The 26,529-nt window shown below is 44.4% G+C and overlaps 1 protein-coding gene and 1 long non-coding RNA gene across 4 annotated transcripts; both read right to left on the bottom strand.

The window, feature by feature from the left end:
* Positions 1-765: 765 nt before the first annotated feature.
* On the bottom strand, positions 766-11,395 carry TAF13 (TATA-box binding protein associated factor 13). Of its 2 annotated transcripts, none has more exons than XM_066247180.1 (4): positions 11,305-11,395; positions 10,275-10,353; positions 2,753-2,850; positions 766-2,399 (listed from the first exon to the last, which is right to left on the bottom strand). In XM_066247180.1, the coding sequence occupies exons 1-4, from the start codon at positions 11,329-11,331 to the stop codon at positions 2,229-2,231; spliced, it is 375 nt and encodes a 124-aa protein (XP_066103277.1). In that variant the 5' UTR covers positions 11,332-11,395; the 3' UTR covers positions 766-2,228. The 2 variants fall into 2 exon arrangements, with proteins under 2 accessions (XP_066103277.1, XP_066103276.1); XM_066247179.1 differs by having other exon boundaries at positions 11,257-11,394.
* A 3,039-nt stretch (positions 11,396-14,434) lies between these two features.
* LOC136315351 (uncharacterized) lies at positions 14,435-26,527 on the bottom strand. Of its 2 annotated transcripts, none has more exons than XR_010727479.1 (3): positions 26,332-26,527; positions 24,193-24,240; positions 14,435-14,903 (listed from the first exon to the last, which is right to left on the bottom strand). It is a non-coding gene; the product is annotated as an uncharacterized lncRNA (long non-coding RNA). The 2 variants fall into 2 exon arrangements; XR_010727478.1 differs by lacking the exon at positions 14,435-14,903 and adding an exon at positions 22,848-23,953.
* Between the last annotated feature and the right edge of the window lie 2 nt (positions 26,528-26,529).

The raw sequence follows: 26,529 nt of genomic DNA, 5'->3' as shown, positions 1-26,529 counted from the left end.
CTTGAAGATAGAGCCTTTCAGGTGATTAAGGTTAAATGAGGTCATAGGATGGAATCCTGATTCCCTTTTAAGAAGAGGAGACAACAGCGCTCTCAGCCACCGAGGACACAGTGAGAAGGCGGCTATCTGCAGTCCAGGAAGAGGCCTCACCAGCACCTGACCCTGCTGGCACCACGATCTCGGACTTCCAGCCTCCAGCCTGGGAGAGAAGCAATCTGTTGTCTGAGCTGCCCAGACTATGACATTTGCTGCGGCAGCACCAGCAGACTGAGACGGGCACCCAGTCAACAGCTCAGGAGCCAGTTACTACCAGTTCCCTCTTTAGGGGAAAGTAGACCCTGATTAGCAAAAATAGTGCTATATTAATGTTTTATTATTCTGCTCTCATTCTTGATTTCAGCTGAGACTGGAATAGCTTTTCAACTGGTTTTTCCTTTTTTAAATAACAAAAAGAGCCCTGGCTAGATAGCTTGGCTGAAGCATCACCCTGATACACAAAGGTTGTAGGGCCAGTCCTGGGTCAAGGCACATCCAGGAACAGATTGGTTTCTGTCTCTCTCTCTCCGCCACTCCCTCTCTCTCTCAAATCAATCAATAAATTAAAAAACAATAACAAGAAGCTCAGCCCAGCTGTCTTGATCTCACTATCAATTCATGTGCATTGTAATAATAATATAGAAAAAATGTTTTTGGTGAAATTAACCAGCTAGAATTGTATTACCAGTAACGAGGGGAAAAGCTGATAAATCACATGTAGTCAAAGTATTAATCTTTTTCAACTTTTCATACTTTAATACTGTATCAATAGGTTAAGAAAGTGAAAGTTTCCTAAGTACAGATTTATAGTTTAGAAGTGACACACAAGACATTCTATTTCACAAAGACTAATATTCAGTGATCCCTCTAAATGCAGTTTTAATCCTCATTTTAAGCTAAGTACAATAATAATTTGATACAATAAGCTATATACACACAAAAACTGTATATCCTGATCTACAGAGTGGGTGCCATAGCCACATATGGTTTTAGTGAAATACGCATTGCCACAATGAACAAGTACTAACAAGTGTTAATAAAACCCTACCCAAACGCTCATCCTGCCGTCAGCTCTTCACACAATGCCATTCCTGCTACTGAAGCATCTATTTTTATTGAGAAGGAAAATCTGACCTGGGAAAATGAGTTCAAAGGTTTTTAATCAAAAAAAGCCTTCAACACAAAAGCATTCACTTGAAACTTTTAGTTTCTCCCTCTCCAAATTCACTCTTTATTCAAAGGCTATTAAAACAAATAATTACCTTAAGACAAATACTTCTACAAAAGACTGTGTTTTCTTCTATCATCTCCTCCTTAAAAAAACACCACAAACCACTTCACAATTTTTTTAATAACCTCTCGGACTACTGGAGTCTAAAAGCTGTAGAGTTCTAGGCCCTGGCCGGTTGGCTCAGTGGTAGAGCGTTGGCCTAGCGTGCAGGTGTCCCGGGTTCAATTCCCGGCCAGGGCACACAGGAGAAGCGCCCATCTGCTTCTCCACCCCTCCCTCTCTCCTTCCTCTCTGTCTCTCTCTTCCCCTCCCGCAGCCAAGGCTTCATTGGAGCAAAGATGGCCCGGGCGCTGAGGATGGCTCTGTGGCCTCTGCCTCAGGTGCTAGAATGGCTCTGATTGCGGCAGAGCCACGCCCTGGAGGGGCAGAGCATTGCCCCCTGGTGGGCATGCCGGGTGGATCCCGGTTGGGCGCATGCGGGAGTCTGTCTGACTGCCTCTCCGTTTCCAACTTCAGAAAAATACAAAAAAAAACAAACAAACCAAACTGTAGAGTTCTAGCTACCATGTGATCGTGTCTTAGCTACCACATGGTCACAGGTGCCATGTGTGTTTCACATAGTCACCAGCGTGGCCTGCAATGGCAAATACACTTGGATACATACATACTACTTCATTGTTTAGAGGGTCAAAAGTCAAAAAGTATGACATGGTTTGCAAGGTCCTTCAACTTACATGTGGTCATTAAAACCCAATACATAATTCAGGCATGGTAGTATAATGGCAGGCAGTTAAAGGCTCAAATATCACTCTAAAATTGAAGATATGAATATAAGGTGGGACACTTTGCTTCTCTGTCTTTCATTTACACGGTTACTATCAAGACCTTACAATGGAAAACATTCGGTTATTAAATACAGTCTCCCCAGAAGACAACGAAGCTTCAGAAAGTGCAAAAGTTGTCAAGATCCATAGTTTGCTTCATCAAATGCTTTTCTAGCTCGTTTCAATTCTTCGTTCATTGTAAGCAAGTCTTTAACCCTAGCAAACTTCCTCGGGTCCTTGCGGATCAAGAAGACGATATCTTCAACTTGCACCCGCCCTTGTCTTCCAATTGACATTGCCTTGTGAGTCTATTACAGAGAAATATATTAAATTCAATTAATTTTTTTAAAATCTAACATTTTACTCTTAATTTGCACGTATTTACTATTCTTTTTTAATGTGCATGTATTTAATACTGGGGAGTTTGAAGAGTTTCCTCTTCCATTGTAGCTATTCATTTGTGAACTGTCTTTCTAGTCATGTCCTCTGTTTCACTGCTACTGTGACTGGCAATGTTTCCAGTAACTTCCACAAAAACAGGCACTCAAATGGATAGCTTATTTCTAAAGGATGCCATGGTTCTAGTCTTATCTAAAAGTGAGGATTTCAAATCTATCCTCAATTAATTAAGACCAATTACAAAAATATAAGTAAATCTTACCATCTCCGTGATGAACTCTATAACAAGGTCTTCGAGAATGTCCACCGACTCAGTATAAGGGTTCTGGTCATCCCCGAACCCATACATCATACATCGTACTGCAAAAGAATAATCATTCGTTTACTGAAGCAAATTTAACCATTTGACCAATATTTTTTTCTCTTTTTTTTACAGAGGCAGAGAGAGAGTCTATCTCAGAGAGAGGATAGATAGGGACAGACAGGAATGGAGAGAGACGAGGAGCATCAATCATTAGTTTTTCATAGCGACACCTTAGTTGTTCATTGACTGCCCTCTCATATACATGTCTTGACCGTGGGGCTACAGCAGACCAAGTAACCTGCTTGAGCCAGCGACCTTGGGTCCAAGCTGGTGAGCCTGGCTCAAACCAGATGAGCCCACGCTCAAGCTGGCGACCTCCGGGGTCTCGAACCTGGGTCCTCCGCATCCCAGTCTGACACTCTAGCCACTGTGCCACCACCTGGTCAGGTCAATACTTTTTTCAAATTAGAACTGAACCAAGTTATAGACTAATATATTTACAATGTATTTTTTGTCTCCATGTAGTATATATTCTGGTGTAAAAGGCTTTAACCATAATCTCATAACAAAGTGTTTCTACCTAGTAGGTAGGAACTCGTCCCCTCTCTTCCAACTATTGAGCCCGGACATCAATCTTCTTTCCCTGATCTCTATCATCTACTCACCAACCTTCCTAGAATACCTTTAAAGAAGCAGGGACGCCTGACCAGGCAGTGGCGCAGTGGATATAGCGTCGGACTGGGATGCTGAGGACCCAGGTTCGAGACCCCGAGGTCACGAGCTTGAGCGCGGGCTCATCTGGTTTGAGCAAAAAGCTCACCGGCTTGGACCCAAGGTCTCTGGCTCAAGCGAGGGGTTACTTGGTCTGCTGAAGGCCCGTGGTCAAGGCACATATGAGAAAGTAATTAACGAACAACTAAGATGTCGCAATGTGCAACGAAAAACTAATGATTGATGCTTCTCATCTCTCCGTTCCTGTCTGTCCCTGTCTATCCCTCACTCTGACTCTCCCTCTGTCTCTGTAAAAAAAAAAAAAAAAAAAAAAAAAAAACCAGCCCTGGCCAGTTGGCTCAGCGGTAGAGCGTCGGCCTGGCGTGCAGGAGTCCCGGGTTCGATTCCTGGCCAGGGCACACAGGAGAAGCGCCCATTTGCTTCTCCACCCCTCCCCCTCTCCTTCCTCTCTGTCTCTCTCTTCCCTTCCCGCAGCCGAGGCTCCATTGGAGCATAGATGGCCCAGGCGCTGGGGATGGCTCTGTGGCCTCTGCCTCAGGTGCTAGAGTGGCTCTGGATGCAACAGAGCGACTGCCCCAGAGGGGCAGAGCATCGCCCTCTGGTGGGCATGCCGGGTGGATCCCAGTCAGGCGCATGCGGGAATCTGTCTCACTGCCTCCCCATTTCCAGCTTCGGAAAAATGAAAAAAAACACAAAAACACACAGCAATGACAGCCTTTACTGGGGCAGGGGTGAACAGGGTATTGGAAAACAGAAAACAAGAACTTACTATATGCCAGGCACTGTTTTAAGCCTTTCCCACATATAACTCATTTAATCTCACAACAATCCTTTTAAGTAGACACCATTATTACCCCATTCTATATATAAATGAGAAAAATGAGGCACCAAGTTAAGTGACTTACCCAAAGTCACAAAGATAGTTAGAGATGGCACCTGAACTTGAACCCAACTGATCTGGCTTCAAGTCTATCTTCCCACCCACAACAGCAGTACTCTAACACACTTTTCGGTAGTTTAGGGCAGATGGGATCCATATAGGTTGTTACCCTATGGCCTATGAACTCCCAGTCGGTCCATAGACAAGCTTCGAGAGGTCCTTGAACCTTCCTAAAATTACATGCAAAAAAAATGATACATTATTTGTGTGTGTGCATTATTCTGAGAAGATCAACTCTTAATCAGATCTTCAGAGGGGCTTATAAATATGAAAAAACAGCCATATATTGGAAATGGCTTTTATGTTAATTTGAGTGGTGGCTACAATATATGTATATATGTAAAATTCATGTGTTCACTTAAGACTAGAACTTATTATATGTAAATTTTACATAAAAAATGCAACTCTAGAATACTTCTCAAGGCATGAATGATACATTAAGAATAATTCCTGCCTGACCTGTGGTGGCGCAGTGGATAATGCATCGACCTGGAAATGCTGAGGTCGCCGGTTCAAAACCCTGGGCTTGCCTGGTCAAGGCACATATGGGAGTTGATGCTTCCAGCTCCTCCCGCCTTCTCTCTCTCTCTCTCTCCCTCTCTCTCTCCTCTTTAAAAATGAATAAAGAAAAAAAGAAAAAAAAAAGATTTAAAGATATATTTAAAAAAAAAAAAAAAAAAAAGAATAATTCCTGTTGCCTGACCAGGTGGTGGCGCAGTGAATAGAGCGTCGGACTGGGATGCGGAAGGACCCAGGTTCGAGACCCCGAGGTTGCCAGCTTGAACGCGGGCTCATCTGGCTTGAGCCAAAAAAAGCTCACCAGCTTGGATCCAAGGTCGCTGGCTCGAGCAAGGGGTTACTCAGTCTGCTGAAGGCCTGCGGTCAAGGCACATATGAGAAAGCAATCAATGAACAACTAAGGAGTCCCAATGAAAAACTAATGATTGATGCTTCTCATCTCTCTCCGTTCCTGTCTGTCTGTCCCTATCTATCCCTCTCTCTGACTCTCTCTCTGTCCCTGTAAAAAAAATAATAAATAAAAATTTTAAAAATAAAAGAATAATTCCTGTTGCCTGACCAGGCGGTGGTGCAGTGGATAGAGCGTCGGACTGGGATGCAGCGGATCCAGGTTCGAGACCTGAGGTCACCAGCTTGAGCACGGGCTCATCTCAAGCAAGGGGTTACTCGGTCTACTGAAGGCCCACGGTCAAGGCACATATGAGAGAGCAATCAATGAACAACTAAGCAATCAACGAAAAACTGATGACTGATGCTTCTCATCTCTCTCTGTTCCTGTCTGTCTGTCTCTCTCTGTCACTGTGTAAAAAAATAAAATAAAATAATAATAATTCCTGTTGCCTGACCAGGCGGTGGTGCAGTGGATAGAGCGTCAGACTGGGACGCGGAGGACCCGGGTTCAAGACCCTGAGGTCACCAGCTTGAGCGCGGGCTCATCGGGTTTGAGCAGGGCTCACCAGCTTGAGCCCAAGGTCACTGGCTTGAGCAAGGGGTCACTCAGTCTGCTGTAGCCCCTTGGTCAAGGCACATATGAGAAATCAATCAAAGGACAACTAAGGACCCACAACAACGAATTGATGTTTCTCATCTCTCTCCCTTCCTGTCTGTCTGTCCCTATCTGTCCCTCTCTCTGACTCTGTCTCTGCACACACACACAAAAAAGAGTAATTCCTGTTTAAAAGAAGCAAAAGCCTGACCAGGTGGTAGCACAGTGGATAAAGCATTGGACTGGGATGCAGAGGACCTAGGTTTGAAACCCCAAGGTCGCTGGTTTGAGCGCAGGCTCACCAGCTTGAGTGAGGGGTCACTGGCTTGAGTGTGGGATGATAGATATGGCCCCAAGGTCGCTGGCTTGAAGCCCAAAGGTTGCTGACTTGAAGCCCAAAGTTGCTGGCTTGAGCCCAAGGTCGCAGGCTTGAGCAAGGGGTCACTCACTCTGCTGTAGCCCCCTGGTCAAGGCACATATGAGAAAGTAATCAATGAACAACCAAGGAGCTGCAACAAAGAACTGATGCTTCTCATCTCTCTCCCTTCCTGTCTGCCTGTCCCTATCTGTCCCTCTCTCAGTCAAAAAAAAAAAAAAAAAGCAGCAGCAGTAGCAGCAGCAGCAAAAGCTGGCAGAAATTAAAAGAGAAGAAAGTAGACCAGGCCTAGGGAAGAAACCGAAGCGGTGACTTGGAAGCCAGCCTAGGATAGAGGTGTCCCTAGGGTTCACATTGGCAAAAGCTGTTAGGTCTAGATACAAGAGACAGAAAACAAACACAGAAGCCCCCTGCCATTTTATATTTTTTTAAAAAAACTTTTAAGATTTTATTTATTTTTACTTTAGAGAGAGAGCAAGAGAAGGAGGGGGCAGGAAGCATCAACTCCCATATGTGCCTTGACCAGGCCAGGGTTTCAAACTAGCGATCTCAGTATTCTTTTTTTTTTTTTTTTTTGTATTTTTCTGAAGCTGGAAACGGGGAGGCAGACAGACTCCCGCATGCGCCCGTCCGGGATCCACCCGGCATGCACACCAGGGGGCGATGCTCTGCCCATCGGGGAATCGCTCTGTTGCGACCAGAGCCACTCTAGCGCCTGGGGCAGAGGCCACAGAGCCATCCCCAACGCCCGGGCCATCTTTGCTCCAATGGAGCCTTGGCTGTGGGAGGGGAAGAGAGAGAAAGCGAAGGAGAGGGGGAGGGGTGGAGAAGTAGATGGGCGCCTCTCCTGTGTGCCCTGGCTGGGAATAGAACACAGGACTTCCGCACACCAGGCCGACGCTCTACCACTGAGCCAACCGCCAGAGCGATCTCAGTATTCTAAGTCGACACTTTAAGCACTGCGGTCAGAAAGGAGACCCTTTTCTCTCTCTCTCTTCTTTGGATTCTGAAACTTTTTGTTTTTTGATATAATTTCAGAGTTACAGAGAGTCGCAAAAATAGTCGAGTTCCCATACACCCTACTATCCAGCCTCCTCTTATGTTAACATCTTCCATAACCACAGCCATTTATCAAAACTAAGAAGTTAACACTGGTACAAGTACAGAACTTGTTCAGATTGTACCATTTTTCCACCATTGTCCTTTGTTCCAGGATCACACACTATTTAGCTGTCATGCCTCCTTAGTTTCCTCTGGTTTGTGACAGTTCCCAGATGTTCCTTGCCTTTCGTGACCCTGACTTCTGAAGAATACTGGTCAGTCACCTTGTAGCATGTCCCTCAGTTTGGGCTTGTCTGATGTTTTCTCATGATGAGCTAGATTATGGCTGTGCATTACTAAAAAGGGTACCAGGCCTGACCAGGCGGTGGCACAGTGGATAGAACATTGGACTGGGATGTGGAAGGACCCAGGTTCGAGACCCTGAGGTCGCCAGCTTGAGTGCAGGCTCATCAAGTTTGAGCAAAAAACTCACCAGCTTGGACCCAAGGTCGCTGGCTCGAGCAAGGGATTACTCGGTCTGTGGAAGGCCCATGGTCAAGGCACATATGAGAGAGCAATCAATGAACAACTAAGGTGCCCCAACAGAAAACTGATGATTGATGCTTCTCATCTCTCTTCGTTCCTGTCTGTCTGTCCCTGTCTATCCCTCTCTCTGACTCTGTCTCTGTAAAAAAAAAAAAAAAAAAAAGGCAAAAATAAATAAATAAAATAAAATAAAAAGGGTACCAGGATGTCAATATGTCACTGATAATCTTAAGTTTGATGACACGGCTGAAGTAATGTGTGCCAGGACTCTCCAAAAATAATAATACACTTATTACTTTTCCTGAAAAGGTAGAATTCCCCAGTAGAAAAATATATTTCACTGGAAAACATTAGATAGGAAGTATGTAAACTGTATTTGGTTAAAGGGTCTGTGAAGGCAAACAAATACCAGCAAATGCTTGGAAACTGTTATATTAGCAAAAAAAAATTTTTTTAGGTTTAGGAAAACAGATCATGGTCAGAAAGATATGTCAAAATTTCAATAAGATAAAGAGAAAACTGTAAAGATTCCAAATTCTTTTTTATTTTTATTTTTTGTGACAGAGACAGAAAGAGGAAGAGATAGGGAGAGACAGACAGGAAGGGAGAGAAATATCAATTCTTTGTTGCAGCACCTTAGTTGTTCACTGATTGCTTTCTTATATGTGCCTTGTCAGGGGTCTACAGCAGAGCAAGTGACCCCTTGCTCAAGCCAGCGACCTTGGGCTCAAGTCAGCGACCTTTGGGCTCAAGCCAGCAACCCCGCAGTCAAGCCAGATGAGCCCATGCTGAAGCCGGCGACCTTGGGATTTTGAACCTGGGTCTTCCCTGCCCCTGTCTGATACTCTATCCACTGCACCACCGCCTGGTCAGACAAGATTCCAAATTCTTGCCATCATAAAAATAAAGCAATTCAAGTAGAGTAAGTTCTGCTAAGATCTGACCATGCAAGCATCATTCCAGGTGGTCTGGTGTTAAGAACCCCCTTTGTATGCTTACACAAATAGCAAAACCGCAGCCCCGCCTGGATGGCTGGGTTACTGAGAGCATCATCCTGACATGCAAAGGTTGCACATTTGATTCGTGTCGAAGGCCCATGCAGGAACAGATCGATGTTTCTGTCTCTCTCCCTCTCTCCCTTCCTCTCTCTAAAATCAATAAATTTTTTTTTTTTAGAAAGTACAACCACATACAGATGGAGTAAATGGCATCACAGATGGAATAGTGTGCAGTTAGCTTTAGGTAAGAAACTAAGATATGGAGAATTTGAGTGGTTAAAAAAAAAAAAAAGACATGCTGATCCCGCAGTTTCAAGTGCCTTTGGGAACTGTTTACAGCTGACTCAGCAAAAATGAACCTGATGGATACACGAATTTACCAAAACTTCCAAACTGCCCTTCTGCTGTTCTGCTTGGCTATCGGACCTCACCCTTACTGGACTATCGCCCCTGAAACAGAAAAGTTCTAGGAAGCTGGTCAGCCACCCCGAGGAGAAGCGTTCCAAGAAGCCGATGTCATAAAACTACAGAAGGGAGCATAACAGAACTGCTGACGCAACACACACTTGCTCAAAGCTCTCACTTAGCCCTATAAAAAATTTGCCTCAGAATCTGCTTGGGTGCACTTCTCCTGGAGGAGTGCCCCAGCAGGTCTTTCTCCTCTAATAAAGCCTGCACACTTGGTGTTTGAGTACCGTCTCGTTCTTACAGCACCAGGTATTTATTCATTCGCAGATCGCCTCACCTGTTAATATTCAGCCATAACTGGACTGAATATTATATTATATTCCCTGGACTGGGAGATGACAAACACATTCTCATGGTGCCTTTTTAGGGTTTGGCCTGGACCAGTCCCTCGTGCTGACAAAAAAGGGTCAAACCTGCCTACGGAGGTAGTAGAATACAGGACTGACACCTGACAATCTCTATGCCACTATCAGGCCCCACCCTGGTCACCACCTTCCTGCCTCAGTCCAAAGCTCCAACTTCATTTTTACCTGGGCACCTGTTCCAGGATTCATCCTAACCTTCGGCGTACAGTCAAAGAAGACCCCGCTTCTACTGCTGCCAAAGTATGGAACCGGAAAAGAAACGGAGGTATGTTCTCAGGCCCTGAATTGACACACGGATCACATTTCCTCACTTTAAAAAAGTATGTGTGTGTACTTATAAACGGGGTTAGGATCCTTACTAGCTATGATCCACAAGTTAAACAATTTTATAGGCAAGTTTGAGAACAGTGTCCCTACAGGGCAACACATTCAGAACAATAAATCTACTTTGAATACACTTGTCCAAAACATTTTATCATCTATAATACAATCACTGTAAATATTACTTACGTTCTTTAGAAAAAAGTCTTTTTCTTTTACCCTGTCCACCTTCTGCACCTCCTCCAATTTCTTCACTTTCTTCCTCAAACTAGAAGTTCAAATGTACATAGAGAAACGTCAAGCAATTGCATTGCATTTGATTTTTAATAATTGACATTTTTTTGCTTAGCCTGTGGTGGGGCAGTGGATGGCGCATCGACCTGGAATGCGCCCTGGGCTTGCCGGTTAAGGCACATATGACAAGTAGGCAATGAACAACTAAAGTGAAGCAACTACGAGTTGATACTTCTTGTTTCCCCGCCCCTCTTTGTCCTCTCTCTGTAAAATCAATAAAACTTTAAAAAATAATAATAATTAACAAAACCCTCATTTTTAATACTGATATTATGCCAGAAAGTCTAAAGCAAGCAGCGAAAACTCATGAAACCAAAGTATTTTCGTCCAACCTCCGGCTCATTATGTAGCAATGGCTTCTATAATGTACGTAACAAATAATCACTAACAAAGAGTCCTAGTGATCATACATGTTTTTAACCAAGTTGGCCTACTGCTAGACAGTTTTACTATTACAAGAACTGGTACTGAGTCAAAGCAAGCAAAACTAATACTAAGTGCTGCATACACAGTGCTAGACACTTTCCTGAAATGTCAACCCGATTTTATGAGATGAAAACCGAGGACCAAAGTTCAGAAACTTGCTCATAGAGAACTGAAATTTTGAGACCCAGGTTCCGACTTTCGGTGCATACTTTTCAGTAAGTACGTAGCTTCGTTAGCAGTTGAACTGTTGGTTCATCGTGAGCGCCAACAGATCTTGGCGTTAGGAAGTGTGTCTGGCAAAAGCAGGGGCCCTCTCCCTTCTCGTCCTGCCTCACGTACTAAAGGGATGAATCCAAGGGAAAAGGTGGCACGGCGTCAAGTCCCCAGCTCCCCCGGCTGACTTCTCTAAGGGAAACAGACCCGATTCCGAACTCGGTCTCCGCTACTGTACCCGAGGGAGTGAAGAAAAGAGCGAGTTGGAAGAGAGGTGGTCACTCACAGTGGGGTCCTCTTCCTCATCCGCCATCCCACCAGCTAGAGACTACAGAACCCCGCGCGCCTTGCTCGGAGCGAGTTTTACTACTTCCGCTGCCTCACTTCCGGTGACGCGAGGCGGGGCGGGGCCTAATCGGCACGGCTGCGGGAGTGGAGCGCGTGCGTCCCACCTAGGGGCGGGATCAGGGCAAATTTAAGGGACGCAGGGATGGGCTCTTGCTCTGTAATCCCGAAGAAGGAATTAAACATTAGCAAAGAGAAGGAAGCCTAGGCAGCGTGCATCTTCTCGTCACCCTAAATTTGCTTCTGCATATCGAGTCACCACTATCTGATTCCAGACTGCCGAACTATGGATGGATCTTTGTGGAGCTAGTCGGTCTTGGGCTGCCCCAAGAATGTACTTAAACGATTTCAATAATTCAAGAGTTCCACTATTATTTATGCCAAGCTTTGTGCTGGTTATTGGGGATATTGCTCTTCAGAACTAGTTTTCTTTTTTTAAAAAAGTATTGATTGATTGATTGATTTTACAGAGAGAGAGAGGAGGGAGGGGCAGCAAGAAGATAAACTCATAGTTGCTTCACATTAGTTGTTCATTGGTTGCTTGTTGTATGCGCCTTGACCAGGCAAGCCCCGGGTGTTGATGGGGGGGTGGGGAGGGTCCTCAGCATTCCAGGTCGAAGTTCCATCTGCTGCGCACCACGGGTCAGGTTCAGTACTACTTTTCAAGAGGACAGTTCCATCCTTTAGACTGAGGGTTTAAATTTTTGTGGGGAGTTTTGGTCAGAAGGACGATTGGTAAAATCACAGGCATTAGAAGGCTAAAGCAAAGGATATGAAATGTTCTTTAATGCAAGATGTGCCACACAGGAAAAATTCTTCCACAATACACTATTTCTGAATGTCCTACTAAACATTCAAGTGAGTGAAAAATCTGTTTATAATCAAATGAGCTCAGAAACTGACTTTGTTTCCATGTATACATGTGTACACACACATATCCCTGCCCCTGGTTCCTGACAAAGAGCTCCTAAAACCCTTGTAAATTCCTAATAAGAGCACTAAGAACATCTTTTGTTCCAATGAGGGGACTAGGGGATGTTTCCTGGATGGGGCTTGTCACCAGAAAGACCAAGCCATGCTTAGAAGCTTGAAATTTTCAACCCCACCTGCCCCTTCTGCAGAGAGGGGTGACAGGCTAGAAATGGAGTTAACTGATCGTGCCTACAGGAGGCATAAAAGTCCCAGTAGTTGGAGATTTAGAGAGTCTCCAGGTTGGGAAGAATAGCCATGATCTGGGAGGATGCTGTACCCCAACTACACAGGGACAGGAGCTCTGTGCTCGGAACCCTCTGCAACTTTACCTAGTGTATCTCCACATCTGGCTGTTCATCTGTATCCTTGATTATAGACTTTAATAAACTGGTAAAAGTAAGTGTTTTCCCAAGTTCTGTGAGCCGTTCTAGCAGAACTGTTTGGTGTAGGAGTCAAAATACCCACACATTTGGTGACTAGAAGTGTCACAAGAGAAGCATTTCTGTATGAAAGTAAAGGAGAAAGACATACAGGAAGAAAAGAACTGGGGTGCCTGACCTGTGGTGGCACAGTGGATAAAGCATCCACCTGGAGTGCTGAGGTCCCCAGTTCGGAACCCCAGGCTTGCCAGGTCAAGGTGCATATGGGAATTGATGCTTCCTGCTCCTCCCCCTTCTCTCTCTCTCTCTCTTTCTGTTTTTTTTTTTTTTTTAATATTCTACTATTTTTTTAAATTTTTTATTTTTATTTTATTTATTCATTTTAGAGAGGAGAGAGGGAGAGAGAGAGACAGAGAGAGAGAGAGAGAGAGAGAGAGAGAGGAGAGAGAAACAGTGGGGAGGAGCTGGAAGCATCAACTCCCATATGTGCCTTGACCAGGCAAGCCTAGGGTTTTGAACCGGCGACCTCAGCATTTCCAGGTCGACGCTTTATCCACTGCGCCACCACAGGTCAGGCTTCTCTCTCTCTTTCTGTTGCTCTCTCCTTCTCACCTCTCTAAAATGAATAAATAAATAAAAATAAAGAACTGGGAATTTCCCCCAAAATAGCAACTACCCTGAAATCGGATGCATTTTATACTTTGTTCTGTTTGGAACTTATCAAGAGCTGTGAACAATTTCAGGAAATAATGTCACCAAAGGTCATATCACTTGTACTAATTGGACTAGCCAACACTCACTGGAATCAGTCTGCATTTGAAGCTCCTGGATTCGTGGTGATTCTATATATAAGTGCAAGCATCTGAAATTATACCCACTGGTACAATTGGTAAATTGCCTGAGCATTTACATATTGAAACATGTATTGTAATTTACTCTTTATTTTACCTTTCTTAAAAACTTTTTTATTTATTTATTTTAGAGAGGGAAGGAAAAGGGGGGGGGGAGAGAGAGAGAGAGAGAGAGAGAGAGAAGGGGGGAGGAGCAGAAAGCTTTAACTTCCATATGTGCCTTGACCAGGCAAGCCCTGGGTTTTGAACTGGCAACCTCAGCATTCCAGGTCGATGCTTTATCCACTGCACCACCACAGGCCAGGCCAATTTTACCTTTATATTACACTTAGGGTATATTATTTTAAAATTACATGGGTAGTTAAGTGTATCTGCTATTTATTGCTGTGTTAACAAGTTATCCCAAAACTTAGTAGCAAAAGCAATAAATATTTATCATACAGTGTCTGCGGGTGAAAGGCCTCGTCTGTTCTTCTCAAACTGCCAGAGTTCCTGGGTGGTCTTCGAGCAGAAGAGTCACATGCCCCCCTATCTTTTTTAAAAAGATCACTTTAACAGGCATACTACCTAGGATGAGAGGTGATTGGAACCTGAATTAAGAGGAAGAAGGAACTTTTTTTTTTATAAATAAATTTTTATTTTAATGGGGTGACATCAATAAATCAGGGTACATATATTCAAAGAAAACATGTCCAGGTTATCTTGTCATTCCATTCTGTTGCATACCCATCACCCAAAGTCAGATTGTCCTCCATCACCTTCTATCTAGTTTTCTTTGGGCCCCTCCCCCCCCCCCTCGCCCTCCTTCCCTCCCCCCCCCCCCCCGTAACCACCATACACACTCTTGTCCATGTCTCTTAGTCTCGTTTTTATGTCCCACCAATGTATGGAATCCTGCCATTCTTGTTTTTTTCTAATTTACTTATTTCACTCCATATATTGTTATCAAGATCCCACCATTTTGTTGTAAATGATCCAATGCCATCATTTCTTATGGCTGAATAGTATACCATGGTGTATATGTGCCACATCTTCTTTATCCAGTCTTCTTTTTTTTTTTTACAGTGATTAAAGTCTTTAAGCAAACTCTTGGCCAATACAGCAAGAATCCATAAAAGAGTAGTGTCCTTAACATGTTCACCAAGTCCAAGTTGGCCCCAACACCATGCCAAATCCCTGAAAAATGCAACCCAACCCCAGTTCAGTCTGTTATGAGCTGTCACGGGAGCAGGAGTCCAGGAAAAGTCCACATCCAGGAAAAGTCCGCATGGCACTGGAATTGTCACAATTCTATACTTTGCAGCTCACGTCCAAGTCCCAATGACCACTGCTTCTATCTGGTAATGATTCAGGTAGACTGGGAGGAAGAAGGAACTTTAGGAGGAGAATTTACAAGACTTTGGGTCTGAATGACTCTGAGCACTATGGAGAGAGATGTTCACACCCAGACTGATAGAATGCTACTAATATTAATTAGAATGTAAAAGAAGAAGGCAGTTGGGGAAAGAAGTGTTGTAAAGTAGTGTACTTTAATCTGCGGATTACATAGAGACACCAAGGCAGGTTACAGAAGAAATTTTAGGAGGAGCTTTTATTAATATTATGCCTGCGACATACACAGGGTATAGCTAACCCAAATCATGCAGCCCAGAATCTAGCTCTGAGGCTGGTTATATATATTTTTTTAATTTATTTTTTTATTAATTTTTAGAGAGGAGAGAGAGTGAGAGAGAGAAAGAGAGAGAAGGGGGAGGGAGGAGCAGGAAACATCAACTCCCATATGTGCCTTGACCAGGCAAGCCCAGGGTTTTGAACCGGCGACCTCAGCATTTCCAGGTTGACTCTTTATCCACTGTGCCACCACAGGTCAGGCTTTCTTTCATTTATTTATTTATTTATTTATTTATTTATTTATTAATTTTTGAGGCTGGTTATATAGACATGATCACATACTGGTTGGGGGGAAAAGAAGGGGGAGCACAGTACAAAAATAATTTACTAATAAGCTTACAACATTTATTTATAGGGTCTATTAAAAGGAAAATACATTCCTATACATCAAGACCACAAGATAACACAGTAGTGATAAATATTTTACATATCAACACAGTAGCAGTAACTGTTGTTTTACATATTAAAGACATTGCCAAATCTTCTAGGGTTTACAACCTACTCTTGTCACCACAGTAGTGGGAAATGTTTAGTCTAGGATAAGGAGAGAAGCTAACACTTTTGTTAAGAGTGTTGAGGAGGCCTGACCTGTGGTGGCGCAGTGGGATAAGGCGTCGACCTGGAACACTGAGGTTGCCTGTTCGAAACCCTGGGCTTACCTGGTCAAGGCACATATGGGAGTTGATGCTTCCTGCTCCTCTCCTTTCTCTCTCTCTCTCTCTCTTTCTCTATCCCCTCTCTCTAAAAATCAATAAATAAAATATTAAAAAAAAATGTTAAAAAAAAATAATAATAATAAAAATAAATAAATAAGAGTGTTGAGGCTGCCCTGGTGGGTTGGCTCAGTGGTAGAGCGTCGGCCTGGCGTGCAGAAGTCCCGGGTTCAATTCCTGGCCAGGGCACACAGGAGAAGCGCCCATCTGCTTCTCCACCCCTCCCCCTCTCCTTCCTCTCTGTCTCTCTCTTCCCCTCCTGCAGCAGAGGCTCCATTGGAGCAAAGATGGCCCAGGCACTGGGGATGGCTCCTTGGCCTCTGCCCCAGGTGCTGGAGTGGCTCTGGTCTCAGCAGAGTGACACCCCGGAGGGGCAGAGCATCGCCCCCTGGTGGGCAGAGCGTCGCCCCCCTGGTGGGCGTGCCGGGTGGATCCCGGTAGGGCGCATGCGGGAGTCTGTCTGTCTCTCCCCATTTCTAGCTTCAGAAAAATACAAAAAAAAAAAAAAAGAGTGTTGAGGCTAGCTTATTAGGAAACAATAAAATAGTCCCTATTTGCTTAGTTTACAAGGTTAAACATATAAAAAAATTTCAGGATGATTATTAGAAAGCATATAAAATGTTACAGAATACAGATTTTTCAAGCAAGGGGAGTGGGCTCGTGATACCTTTCTCTAGAACCTTGGTCGGCAAACTGCGGCTTATGAGCCACATGCAGCTCTTTGGCCCCTTGAGTGAGGCTCTTCCACAAAATACCACGTGCAGGTGCTACCTTGATAAAAAATGTACCGAAGAACTGAGGCCACTACTTGCTAGACAACAAAGTAGACAAAGGTTATCTGAAAACTTCCTCTTCCCCTTCAATAAGATCCTCAGGAGACAATGTTTACATATCCTACACTGATTATAACTCTTCCTCCCCTCCTGGAGTCCTGAGAGTGACTAGACTTCTAGACAAAGGGATCACGTGCCCACGCCCCCTTGCTTGAAAAACCTGCATTCTGTGAATTCTTTCCTTATCCTAAGCTAAAATTTTTCACTGTGTGGCAACAACCCTAGAAGATTTGGAAATGTCTTTGATATGTAAAATGACATTTATCGCTACTGTGTTAATATGTAAAACGACATTTATCACTGTTGTGTTACCTTGCAAATTTTAATATGTAGGAATGTTTTTTCTTTTAATAGATCCTATAGATAAATATTGTAAGCTTGTTAGTAATTGACTATTGTGTCATGCTCCCCCTCCTTTTCCCCCAACCTGTATGTGATCAAGTTTATATAACTAACCTCAGAGCTGCATTCAAGGCTGCACCATTTGGGTTAGCTATACCCCGTATAAGTCATAGGTAGCCGGCTTATTAATAAATCTCCTCTTAAAATTTCTTCTGTATCCTGCCTTGGTGTCTCTACGTAACCTGCAGAATTAAGGTAATATATATACTTTATAACAGCTAATGCTAAGTTTTTGCAATTCCTTGGCACCTTATCACAGAAGAAAATGAGTTCGGTCTCAGTTTGAGAGTTTAGAGATGTCCTAAAGATAGATGGATGTGCAGGCTTTGCAATCCATAGAGGAATGAGGACCAGAAAAAAAGGCACGGAAGACTGTACGGCCAGTAGTCACTGCTGTTGTGGCCATGCACTTGCAGGTTCCCATTGGACTCAGGCAGACGGTAAAGAAACACTGGAGCCAAAAAATGATGGACCATTCCTCTATTCAAGTCTCGCACCAGCCGACGAGCAACACACAGAGAAAACACTTCCCTTTCACTCAGGGCTCTCAAAGCCGCTGACACATTCTCCGGTTCCACAACCAGGAGAATCTTCTCCGGTTTCTCTTAGAATCAAAGGCCCCACCAGTCTCAGCGGAGCTCACAAAAGCCCCTCACCTCTGGTTCCCATTCTGCACACCTGCTCTTTCTCTGCACATGGCTTCTTCTTCAGCACCCTGCATTCTCTCTTCTCTCACTCTGTAAACATGGCTTCTTTCTCTGCTTCTCTCCCCCTTCTCCTTCTGCTCTCTTCTTTTCAAAACTTTCTGGTGCGAAAACCTTTCCTCCAGCAAACATTAGCAGGACAAATAGCCTTTCCCAAGCAGGAAGGTAATTTGCAATTTCACTGACTCACATATACCTGGCGCTGCCCGGCCCCCAATGCAAACTATAAGCGAGCAAACATAAAAATCATATTTTACAAACTTATTTGACCAACAAAGACCTAAACACAGACTGCCAGGAACAAAGGGAAGAGAGAGGGGAGGCAAAGGGCGTGTCCCTAGAAAAGGTACCTCAAGAGAAAGAAAAGACCGAAGGAATGGCTTAGGAGACAAAATTTTTTATTTATTTATTTATTTATTTTTATTTTTACTAATTTTTAGAGAGGAGGAAAGAGCAGGAAGCATCAACTCCCATATGTGCCTTGACCAGGCAAGCCCAGAGTTTTGAACCAGCGACCTCAGCGTTCCAGGTCGATGCTTTATCCACTGCGCCACCACAGGTCAGGCGAGACAAAATATTTTTTAAAAAGACACACCAAAAAGGACAAAAGCAGAGAAGAAGAGGAAGAAATTCAAAAAGCAGCAAGTGATACAGTGTGCTCAGCTCTAAAGAGATTAGGCACCTGAAGAAAAGGCCTGGCCCGGGCCTGGTGGCTTGATTGGTGAGCATCACCCCGATATGCAAAGGTTACCAGCTGGATCCCCGGTCAGGGCACTACAGAAACCAACGGATGTTTCTGTCCCTCTCCCTTCCTCTCTCTAAAATCAACAAAATACATTTTTAAAAGAAAAGGCCTGGATATGACAATAGGAGGTTGTAACGTGATCTGGACACAATCCTTTGAGGGCAGTGTTGGAGACAGAAGCCAGATTAGAAGAAGTTAAGGACAGTGAAGAGTAGAAAAGCAGAGAGGAAGGGAGCCTTAGAGGGCAGCCAGATCAAGGACAATGAACTCTGAATAAATGACTGGAAGAAGGAGGCAGCGGCCTTGTGTCACGCACTTGGCTAACCGCTAGGAAAGGCCAGGTTTCCATTGCTGCATAAAAGGGGAACGAGCTTTTAACGAGAATTCTTTGCAGAAGTGTTAAGCCTAATCCAGAGGGACCCGAAACATCGAAGACACGAACAAAATCCGTCGATTCCACACCAAAGCTTTATTGTCTAGCTTGGCCAAGCGGCGGCAACTCTGACAGAAATCTGAGGGAGAGCGCGCTGGCCCTTTGTTTTACCTAGTTTTTATAGTTTTGCAAGTGGGAAGTACAGAAGCAAAAATTGCAATTAGGAGCCCTTTACCACTATTGGTTATAGTCATATGTCCTTTAACATGATAAGACCATGTTCAATTTGCAAGCCATGCATCATTTTGGAGAAAACAAAATTTACAAGTCAACACAATGGTAGAAAGATGTCTCTTTACATATTAAAAGGCATTCCTATATTCTTTAATGTTTATCCGCCATCTCTCTGACCAGAGTCACACACATTAACCACACGCATTCACATAGGAGAGATAGTTTCAGTGGGGACAAATACCCACAAATGGCTCATTACTATAAGAAAAGGTTTATTTTGGCTTTTCCCTTCCTGCACCTGGCTAGCCATTCACCCCTTTCCCCACAGGTGTGGTGGAATGTCAGGGAATCCATGTTTTCCTCCCCTTTGCATTTACAATACAATGCCAAGGGCCATCCTGGTTTTAGGCCAATCACACAGTACAGAGGTTATTCTCAAAATTTCTCTGCACACCTTAACCCAAATTAATAAAATGTTTTTCAAGCCTCTTAAAATATTAATATTAATTCTACAGCTTTTGGTACTTTACAACACCTGCAGGTGAGGCGGCGCAGTGGCTCCTCAAGAAGAATGGAGTGGGCAGAGGCAGGCAAGGGTGGCAAGACAGAGGGGAGGAGGGAAGCTGAGCTGTGTGAGGATAATTTTCCAGGCACAGCAGGGGTGGGACTATCAGAAAAGAGGAACATAGAGGCCCTGGCCGGTTGGCTCAGTGGTAGAGCATCGGCCTGGCGTGCAGGAGTCGCGGGTTCGATTCCCGGCCAGGACACACAGGAGAGGTGCCCATCTGCTTCTCCACCCCTCCCCCTCTCCTTCCTCTCTATCTCTCTCTTCCCCTCCTGCAGCCAAGGCTCCATTGGAGCAAAGATGGCCTGGGAGCTGAGGATGGCTCTGTGGCCTCTGCCTCAGGCACTAGAATGGCTCTGGTCGCAACAGAGCGACGCCCCAGATGAGCAGAGCATCGCCCCTGGTGGGCATGCCGGGTGGATCCCGGTCAGGTGCATGCGGGAGTCTGTCTGACTGCCTCCCCATTTCCAACTTCAGAAAAATACAAAAAAAAAGAAAAAAAGAAAAGAGGAACATGGGAGGCTGGCGGTGGGCCTGAGGCATGATGGGAGAGGGCAGGCAGGAAGTAACAGCCAGACCCCAAGTTTAGGCAGAAACTGCAGCCCACCCTCACCCTGCCCCTTGCACCCCCCAGTCCCTCCCCTCCAGCCTAGGGTACAGACTCTGCGTTGCTATTGCTGGGGCTTAGTGAGGTGGTGTCTTACATGAATTTGTTGTTCCACTTATTTCTGCATTCAGTGGTTGATAATGTGCCCTGACCAGGGAGTAAACCTGCCGCCTTGGTGTATCGGATGATGCTCTAACCAACTGAGCTACCTGGCCAGGCCTCCATAATAATCTTTTTCTTTTTTTTCTTTTCTTTCTTTTTCTATTGATTTTAGAGCGAGGAGAGAGAGATTGAAGGCAGGGAAGGAGCAGGAAGCATTAACTCACAGCAGTTGCTTCTCCTATGAGCCTTGACCAAGCAAGCCTGGGGTTTCAAACCAGCAATCTCAGCATTCCAGGTTGATGCTTTATGCATTGTGCCACCACAGGTCAGGCTCCATAATAATCTTTTTTTTTTTTTATTTTTTTATTTTTTTATTTTTTATTTATTCATTTTAGAGAGGAGAGGGAGAGAGAGAGAGAGAGAGAGGGAGGGAGAGAGAGAGAAGGGGGGAGGAGCTGGAAGCATCAACTCCCATATGTGCCTTGACCAGGCAAGCCCAGGGTTTTGAACCGGCGACCTCAGCATTTCCAGGTCGACGCTTTATCCACTGCGCCACCACAGGTCAGGCCTCCATAATAATCTTATGTAGTCTTAATCATCTGCTTGTTACCAAACAATGTCCGTACTCTTTGGTTAAACATGCAGGCTCTGAGGTCAAATGAGTACAGGGGTTTGAATTCAGCTCTGCTACTTTGAGACAAATTACCTGATCTCTCTCCATAGATCCATTTCCTCATCTGTGAGAAGGGGATGAGGATAGTTACTAACCTTATAAACTTATTATGGGGCTAAGATGTGTTCATATCTATAAGGTGCTCTGGGTAGTAACTGGCATGTAGTAAACATTCCATGTAGTGTCAGCAGCTTTTATGCAAGAACCTACTTTTAGCCTGACCAGTGGTGGTGCATTGATTGGATAGAGCGTTGATCTGGGACACTGAGGTTTCAGATTTGAAACCCTGAGGTTGCCGGCTTGAGAGCGGGCTCATCTGACTAGAGTGCAGGCTCGCCCACTTGAGCATGGGGTCACCGGGTTGAGCATGAGCCCATGGTTGCTGGCTTGAGCCCAATGACTACTGGCTTGAGCAAGGGGTCACTGGCTTAGCTGGAACCCCTTGGTCAAGGCACATATGAGAAAGCAATCAATAAACAACTAAAGTGCCGCAACTATGAGTTGATTCTTCTCATCTCTCTCCCTTCCTGTCTGTCTCTCTTGGGGGCGGGGGCGGGGGAAGAACCTGCCTTTTAGCATGACCTGTTGTTTTCCTTCATAAACTCTACATCCAGTTCCACAAGGCTACATTCAATCATTCATGAAACAAATATTTGTCAAACACCTGTACAATGTTCAGCACTTGCTATGGGACTAGGGATAAAACGGCAAACTCTTCAGCCCTATCTGGGTAGTTCAGAGCACCCTTCCCGTACAGCAAGGATGCGGGGTCCATCCTGGTCAGAGCACACATAAGAGGCAACCAATGAATGCAAAAGTAAATGGAAGAACAAAAAGTTCTCTCTCTCTCTCTCTCTCTCTCTCTTTTCTCTCTCTCTCCCTCTTCCCCTCTCTTTCTCCCTCTTCCTCTCTCACTAAAATCAATCAATTATATTAAAAAAAACTTAAGTGACAGACTATGCAAATACACAGTCCTGGGCTTAGGAGTCTTACAATGTAGCAAGAGAACATTAATTAAATAGAGAATGTATGCTCTAGAAGTTTATGATGGGGCAAGGGGCCCCAAGAAGGGCAGAGAGGCCTGACCTGTGGTGGCACAGTGGATAAAGTGTTGATCTGGAATGCTGAGGTTGCTGGTTCCAAACCCCAGGGTTGTCCAGTCAAGGCACATATTAATACAAGAAGCAACTAGGAATTGGTGCTTCCTGCTCCTCCCCACTCCCCCTCCCCTAAGAAATCAATAAATAAAATCTATTAAAAAAAATAAGAAAGTCAGAGAAGCCTCCCTTGAGCAAGTGAGGATTTTAAAAAAATGTATTGATTTTATTTTATTTTTCAAGAGAGATTTGCTATTCCACTTAGCTGTGCTTTCATTGGCTCCTTCCTGTATGTGTCCTGATGGGGGACAAACGCACAACTTGGCTTATCTGGACGACGATGCTCTATCCCACGGGTCCCCAAACTACAGCCCACAGGCCGCATGTGGCCCCCTGAGGCCATTTATCCACACACACACCCCACGGCACTTCCGGAAGGGGCACCTCTTTCATTGGTGGTCAGTGAGAGGAGCACAGTTCCCATTGAAATACTGGTCAGTTTGTTGATTTAAATTTACTTGTTCTTTATTTTAAATATTGTATTTGTTCCCGTTTTGTTTTTTTTACTTTAAAATAAGATATGTGCAGTGTGCATAGAGATTTGTTCATAGTTTTTTTTATAGTCCGGCCCCCCAACGGTCTGAGGGACAGTGAACTGGCCCCCTGTGTAAAAAGTTTGGGGACCCCTGCTCTAACGAGCTGAGACCTGAGCAGCGAATGGAGTTAGCCAGCGAAGGAGGGAGGTAAGAGTGCGCTGTGCCCCAAACTTATCTCGAACTTTCCCACCTCCATGCCCTGGAGCGCCTGGCTCCTTTCCTTTCTACTGAAATGTTACCTACCTTTCAGGCCGAGCCTAACCGTCTGCTCCTCCATAAGGTCTCCCCTGAGCTCTCCAGCCCCAAGCACTTTCGCCTTTACACTCCCACAGCTGTTTTCATTTCTCTGCAACACTTCTCACTTTCTACTGCATTTTCTGGTTATTTACACACGCAGCTTATTTTGTCTACTAAATATTCAAACTTATTAGAAACAGTGTTTCTCTTTCATCTCTGAGCTCCCAAAGATTAGCACATTCTTGACACTTCGCAGTCTTGGAACAAATGTTTCCAGCATAAATTGATGCCTGTTTGACAATTCTTTTCAAATATGTTGTAATTCAAATGAAGCGATTGTTGCAAGTTGTGCCTTTGAGACTGAATTTACTCTTTGGTTAAACCAGACTGCTGTGGTCAGGGTCCCCAGGACTGATTCCTGTTTGCCACAGTGACTGCAACAACCCTAACAAACAAACCACTGTTCTTGACTGACAGGCGTTTGGCAACAGCTGCCTGTCCTCCAGTGGGGGCTGAGATGAACTGAGGAAGGACTGTCTGGATTGAGTCCCCAGCCAGTGGGGCTTTGTTTATCCCTCACAGTTGGGCTGTAAGCACTAGTGACCCAAGCTTTGGCCTGATGTGAGGCTCTGAGGCTTTCCAGGCGACAGAAACACTAACGATTGAAACAAAATCTTCAAAGATCGGTATCAGAGACAGCATCCTCATCTGAGGCAGTGTGATAATAAGAGGAGGGAGCTTTGAAGTAAGACAGACCTAGGTCGGGATCCTACTAGCTATGTTATCTCACCATTGTGCCTTCTTTGAGCCTCAGATTTCCTCTTGAAAATATAATCTGAAAAACAGCTGTGAAGATCAAAGGTAATATCTTTACATCCATATGCCTGTGTTCTGCTAAAATGTGTTTATTCATATATCTTCCCCAATAAAGGTGTTCCCCAAGGGCAGGGACTCATTTTTGCCGTTATTTCTGCAAATCTAGCAAAGTGCCCAACATGTAGTAGACACTGGTAAATATTTTTTCCACAAATAAACAACAACAAGAATAATAGCTAATATTTATGGGGCACTTACTTTATGCCAGGTGTTGTAAATAGTAATTCATTTAATCCTTCAACAACCCTAGAAAGGAACAACCATTATAATCCAATTTTACAGAGAGAAACAGAATACTATAATTTTTTTAAATGCAAAATTTTGGTGTAACTGATTTTGAAATAAAAACTTGGTAGGACGCCCCCTGGTGGGCATGCCGGGTGGATCCCGGTCGGGCGCATGCGGGAGTCTGACTGCCTCTCCGTTTCCAACTTCAGAAAAATACACACATACAAAAAAAACCTGGTAAGATGTTTCTTTTTCTTTTCTTTTCTTTTTAGCAAGAGGGACAGGAAAGAAGAGAGATGAAAAGCATCAACTTATAGTTGTGGCACTTTCGTTGTTCACTGATTGCTTCTCAATAGTCCCTTTAAGGGGGATTGCGGTGGCCCAAGTCGAACCAGTGACCCCTTGCTTAAGCCAGTGATCTTGGGCTTCAAGCCAGAGACCTCTGGGCTCAAGCCAGCGGCCATGGCTGTTGATGATCCCACACTACTCAAGCCAACAACTTTGGGGTTTCTAACCTGGGACCTCAGGGTTCCAGGTCAATGCTCTATCCACTGTGCCAACACTGGTCAGGCTGTTGAGATTTGCTTTATATATAAAAAAGGCAAACAGCTGTATAAAAACTGGAAAAGAAAAATATGATGGAGGAAGAAATAAGAAAGAAAACAAAAAAGAATGAATAGGAAGAAGAGTAGGAAGGAGAAGACAGATAGACATGAAAAAAGGAGAAAGAGAAAAGGGTAAATTCTGAGCAGAGTGAACCTACCCACTTAATCAAAAGAAGATATGGTCTTTTGTTGTCCTTTGAAATAGTAATAAGACAATTAATCACCCTGGTGTGTACATGTGGGCATATATCTGGCCATCTCTTAGGTTTCATCATATATATATATATATATATATATATCTTTCATTCGTTTTTGTTTTTAAAAATTTTTTTTTCTTTTGTATTTCTCTGAAGTTGGAAACGGAGAGGCAGTCAGACAGACTCCCGCATGCGCCCGACCGGGATCATTCGGTTTTTTGATTCTACATTTATGCATATTACCTCAAAGAGTCTGTCCTGCATCACACTTTTTTGTTCTGCCCTTAGGATAGTGCTTTTCAACCAGTGTGCCGCAAGAATTTTAAAAATATGCAATACCTGACTATTTAGTCAGGGGCACTGACCTCTTTTCCCTTAGATTGTCAAATAAAAAAATGACAACAGCCAAAACAAAAGCCCTCCGGGTGTCAATGAGTCAAAATTAAACCTATTTTTTTCAAATCTGCAAAAAATATAGTTTTTGGTGTTCCGCAGAATTTTAGCAATTAGGTTATGTGTGCCATGAGATGAAAAAGGTTGAAAAAGGTTGAAAATCACTGCTCTAGGAGGCTTTGTTTTTCTTCTGTGTGATGAAGCAAGCCACAGCCAGTAGATGGCACTGTGGCAAGGGCGGCAGCGTCCCTCCGAGAGCTTGACAACCAACCACTGCTGATCTTGAACCTTACAATTTCATGTTCGGAGGACTCAGAGCGGCTCTTCCGCCTGGAAGTCTAATAAAGCAGGTCGGTTTGTGGGCAATCAAGAATTTCAATTTACAAAATGGAACCTGTGACTTTGTCTCCACAGCCCGCACCCCAGCCCCTGCCCCCACTAAAAACTGACGATACCTCATTAGCTTGTGAAAAGTGTTGTGGGAAGCACTGTCCAGATATCAACTGATTCCTGTTGAAGGAGCCGAGGCGAACCCAGCATTAACCAAATACAGGTGATAGTCGAGACTCTCCTGAAAGTTTAAGAGAAAATTGATCAAACAGGCAGTTCTCTGAATGTTCCCCGACAACGTGGAGCTTCAGGATCTGAAATGTGAGACTTGCTTTTGTTACAATTTCTTTATTTCATTTCGAAAGTTCAGACGAATCCTGGCTATACAGATTTTCATATGGGGTAAGAAAGGGCCGCGCTTCAAGGGCAGCCCTGGAGACCGCGGGGCCCCTCTTGACCTTGGTGTCAGGGTTCTTAGTGGAAACCCAGACCGAGACCTCTCTGCTGCAGGTGGGCTACGGGCATGCAAACGCACAGAGCAGCTGCCATAGCACGAAATGAAGTGTAAAGCTGCAAGTGCTTACCTTTTCACTCACAACGACGTGAACAGGTCAGGTTACACCCCAACACCAAATCCGCACACGCACTCAAAAGAGACCTGGTTACCATGGCCACGCAGGACGCCTCCCGGGTAGCGCGCGTCTTACCCGAGCGTAGGCACGCAAACCCCACCCTAGCTCGGCAATCTGCTGGCCGTGCCTGATTGCATTTGGCGTTCGCCT

The sequence above is a fragment of the Saccopteryx bilineata genome, chromosome 11, assembly GCF_036850765.1.
Source record: "Saccopteryx bilineata isolate mSacBil1 chromosome 11, mSacBil1_pri_phased_curated, whole genome shotgun sequence".
Taxonomy (NCBI): Eukaryota; Metazoa; Chordata; class Mammalia; order Chiroptera; family Emballonuridae; genus Saccopteryx; species Saccopteryx bilineata.
The sequence above is the reverse complement of the archived record's forward strand: the minus strand, read 5'-3'. Positions and strand labels throughout refer to the sequence as shown.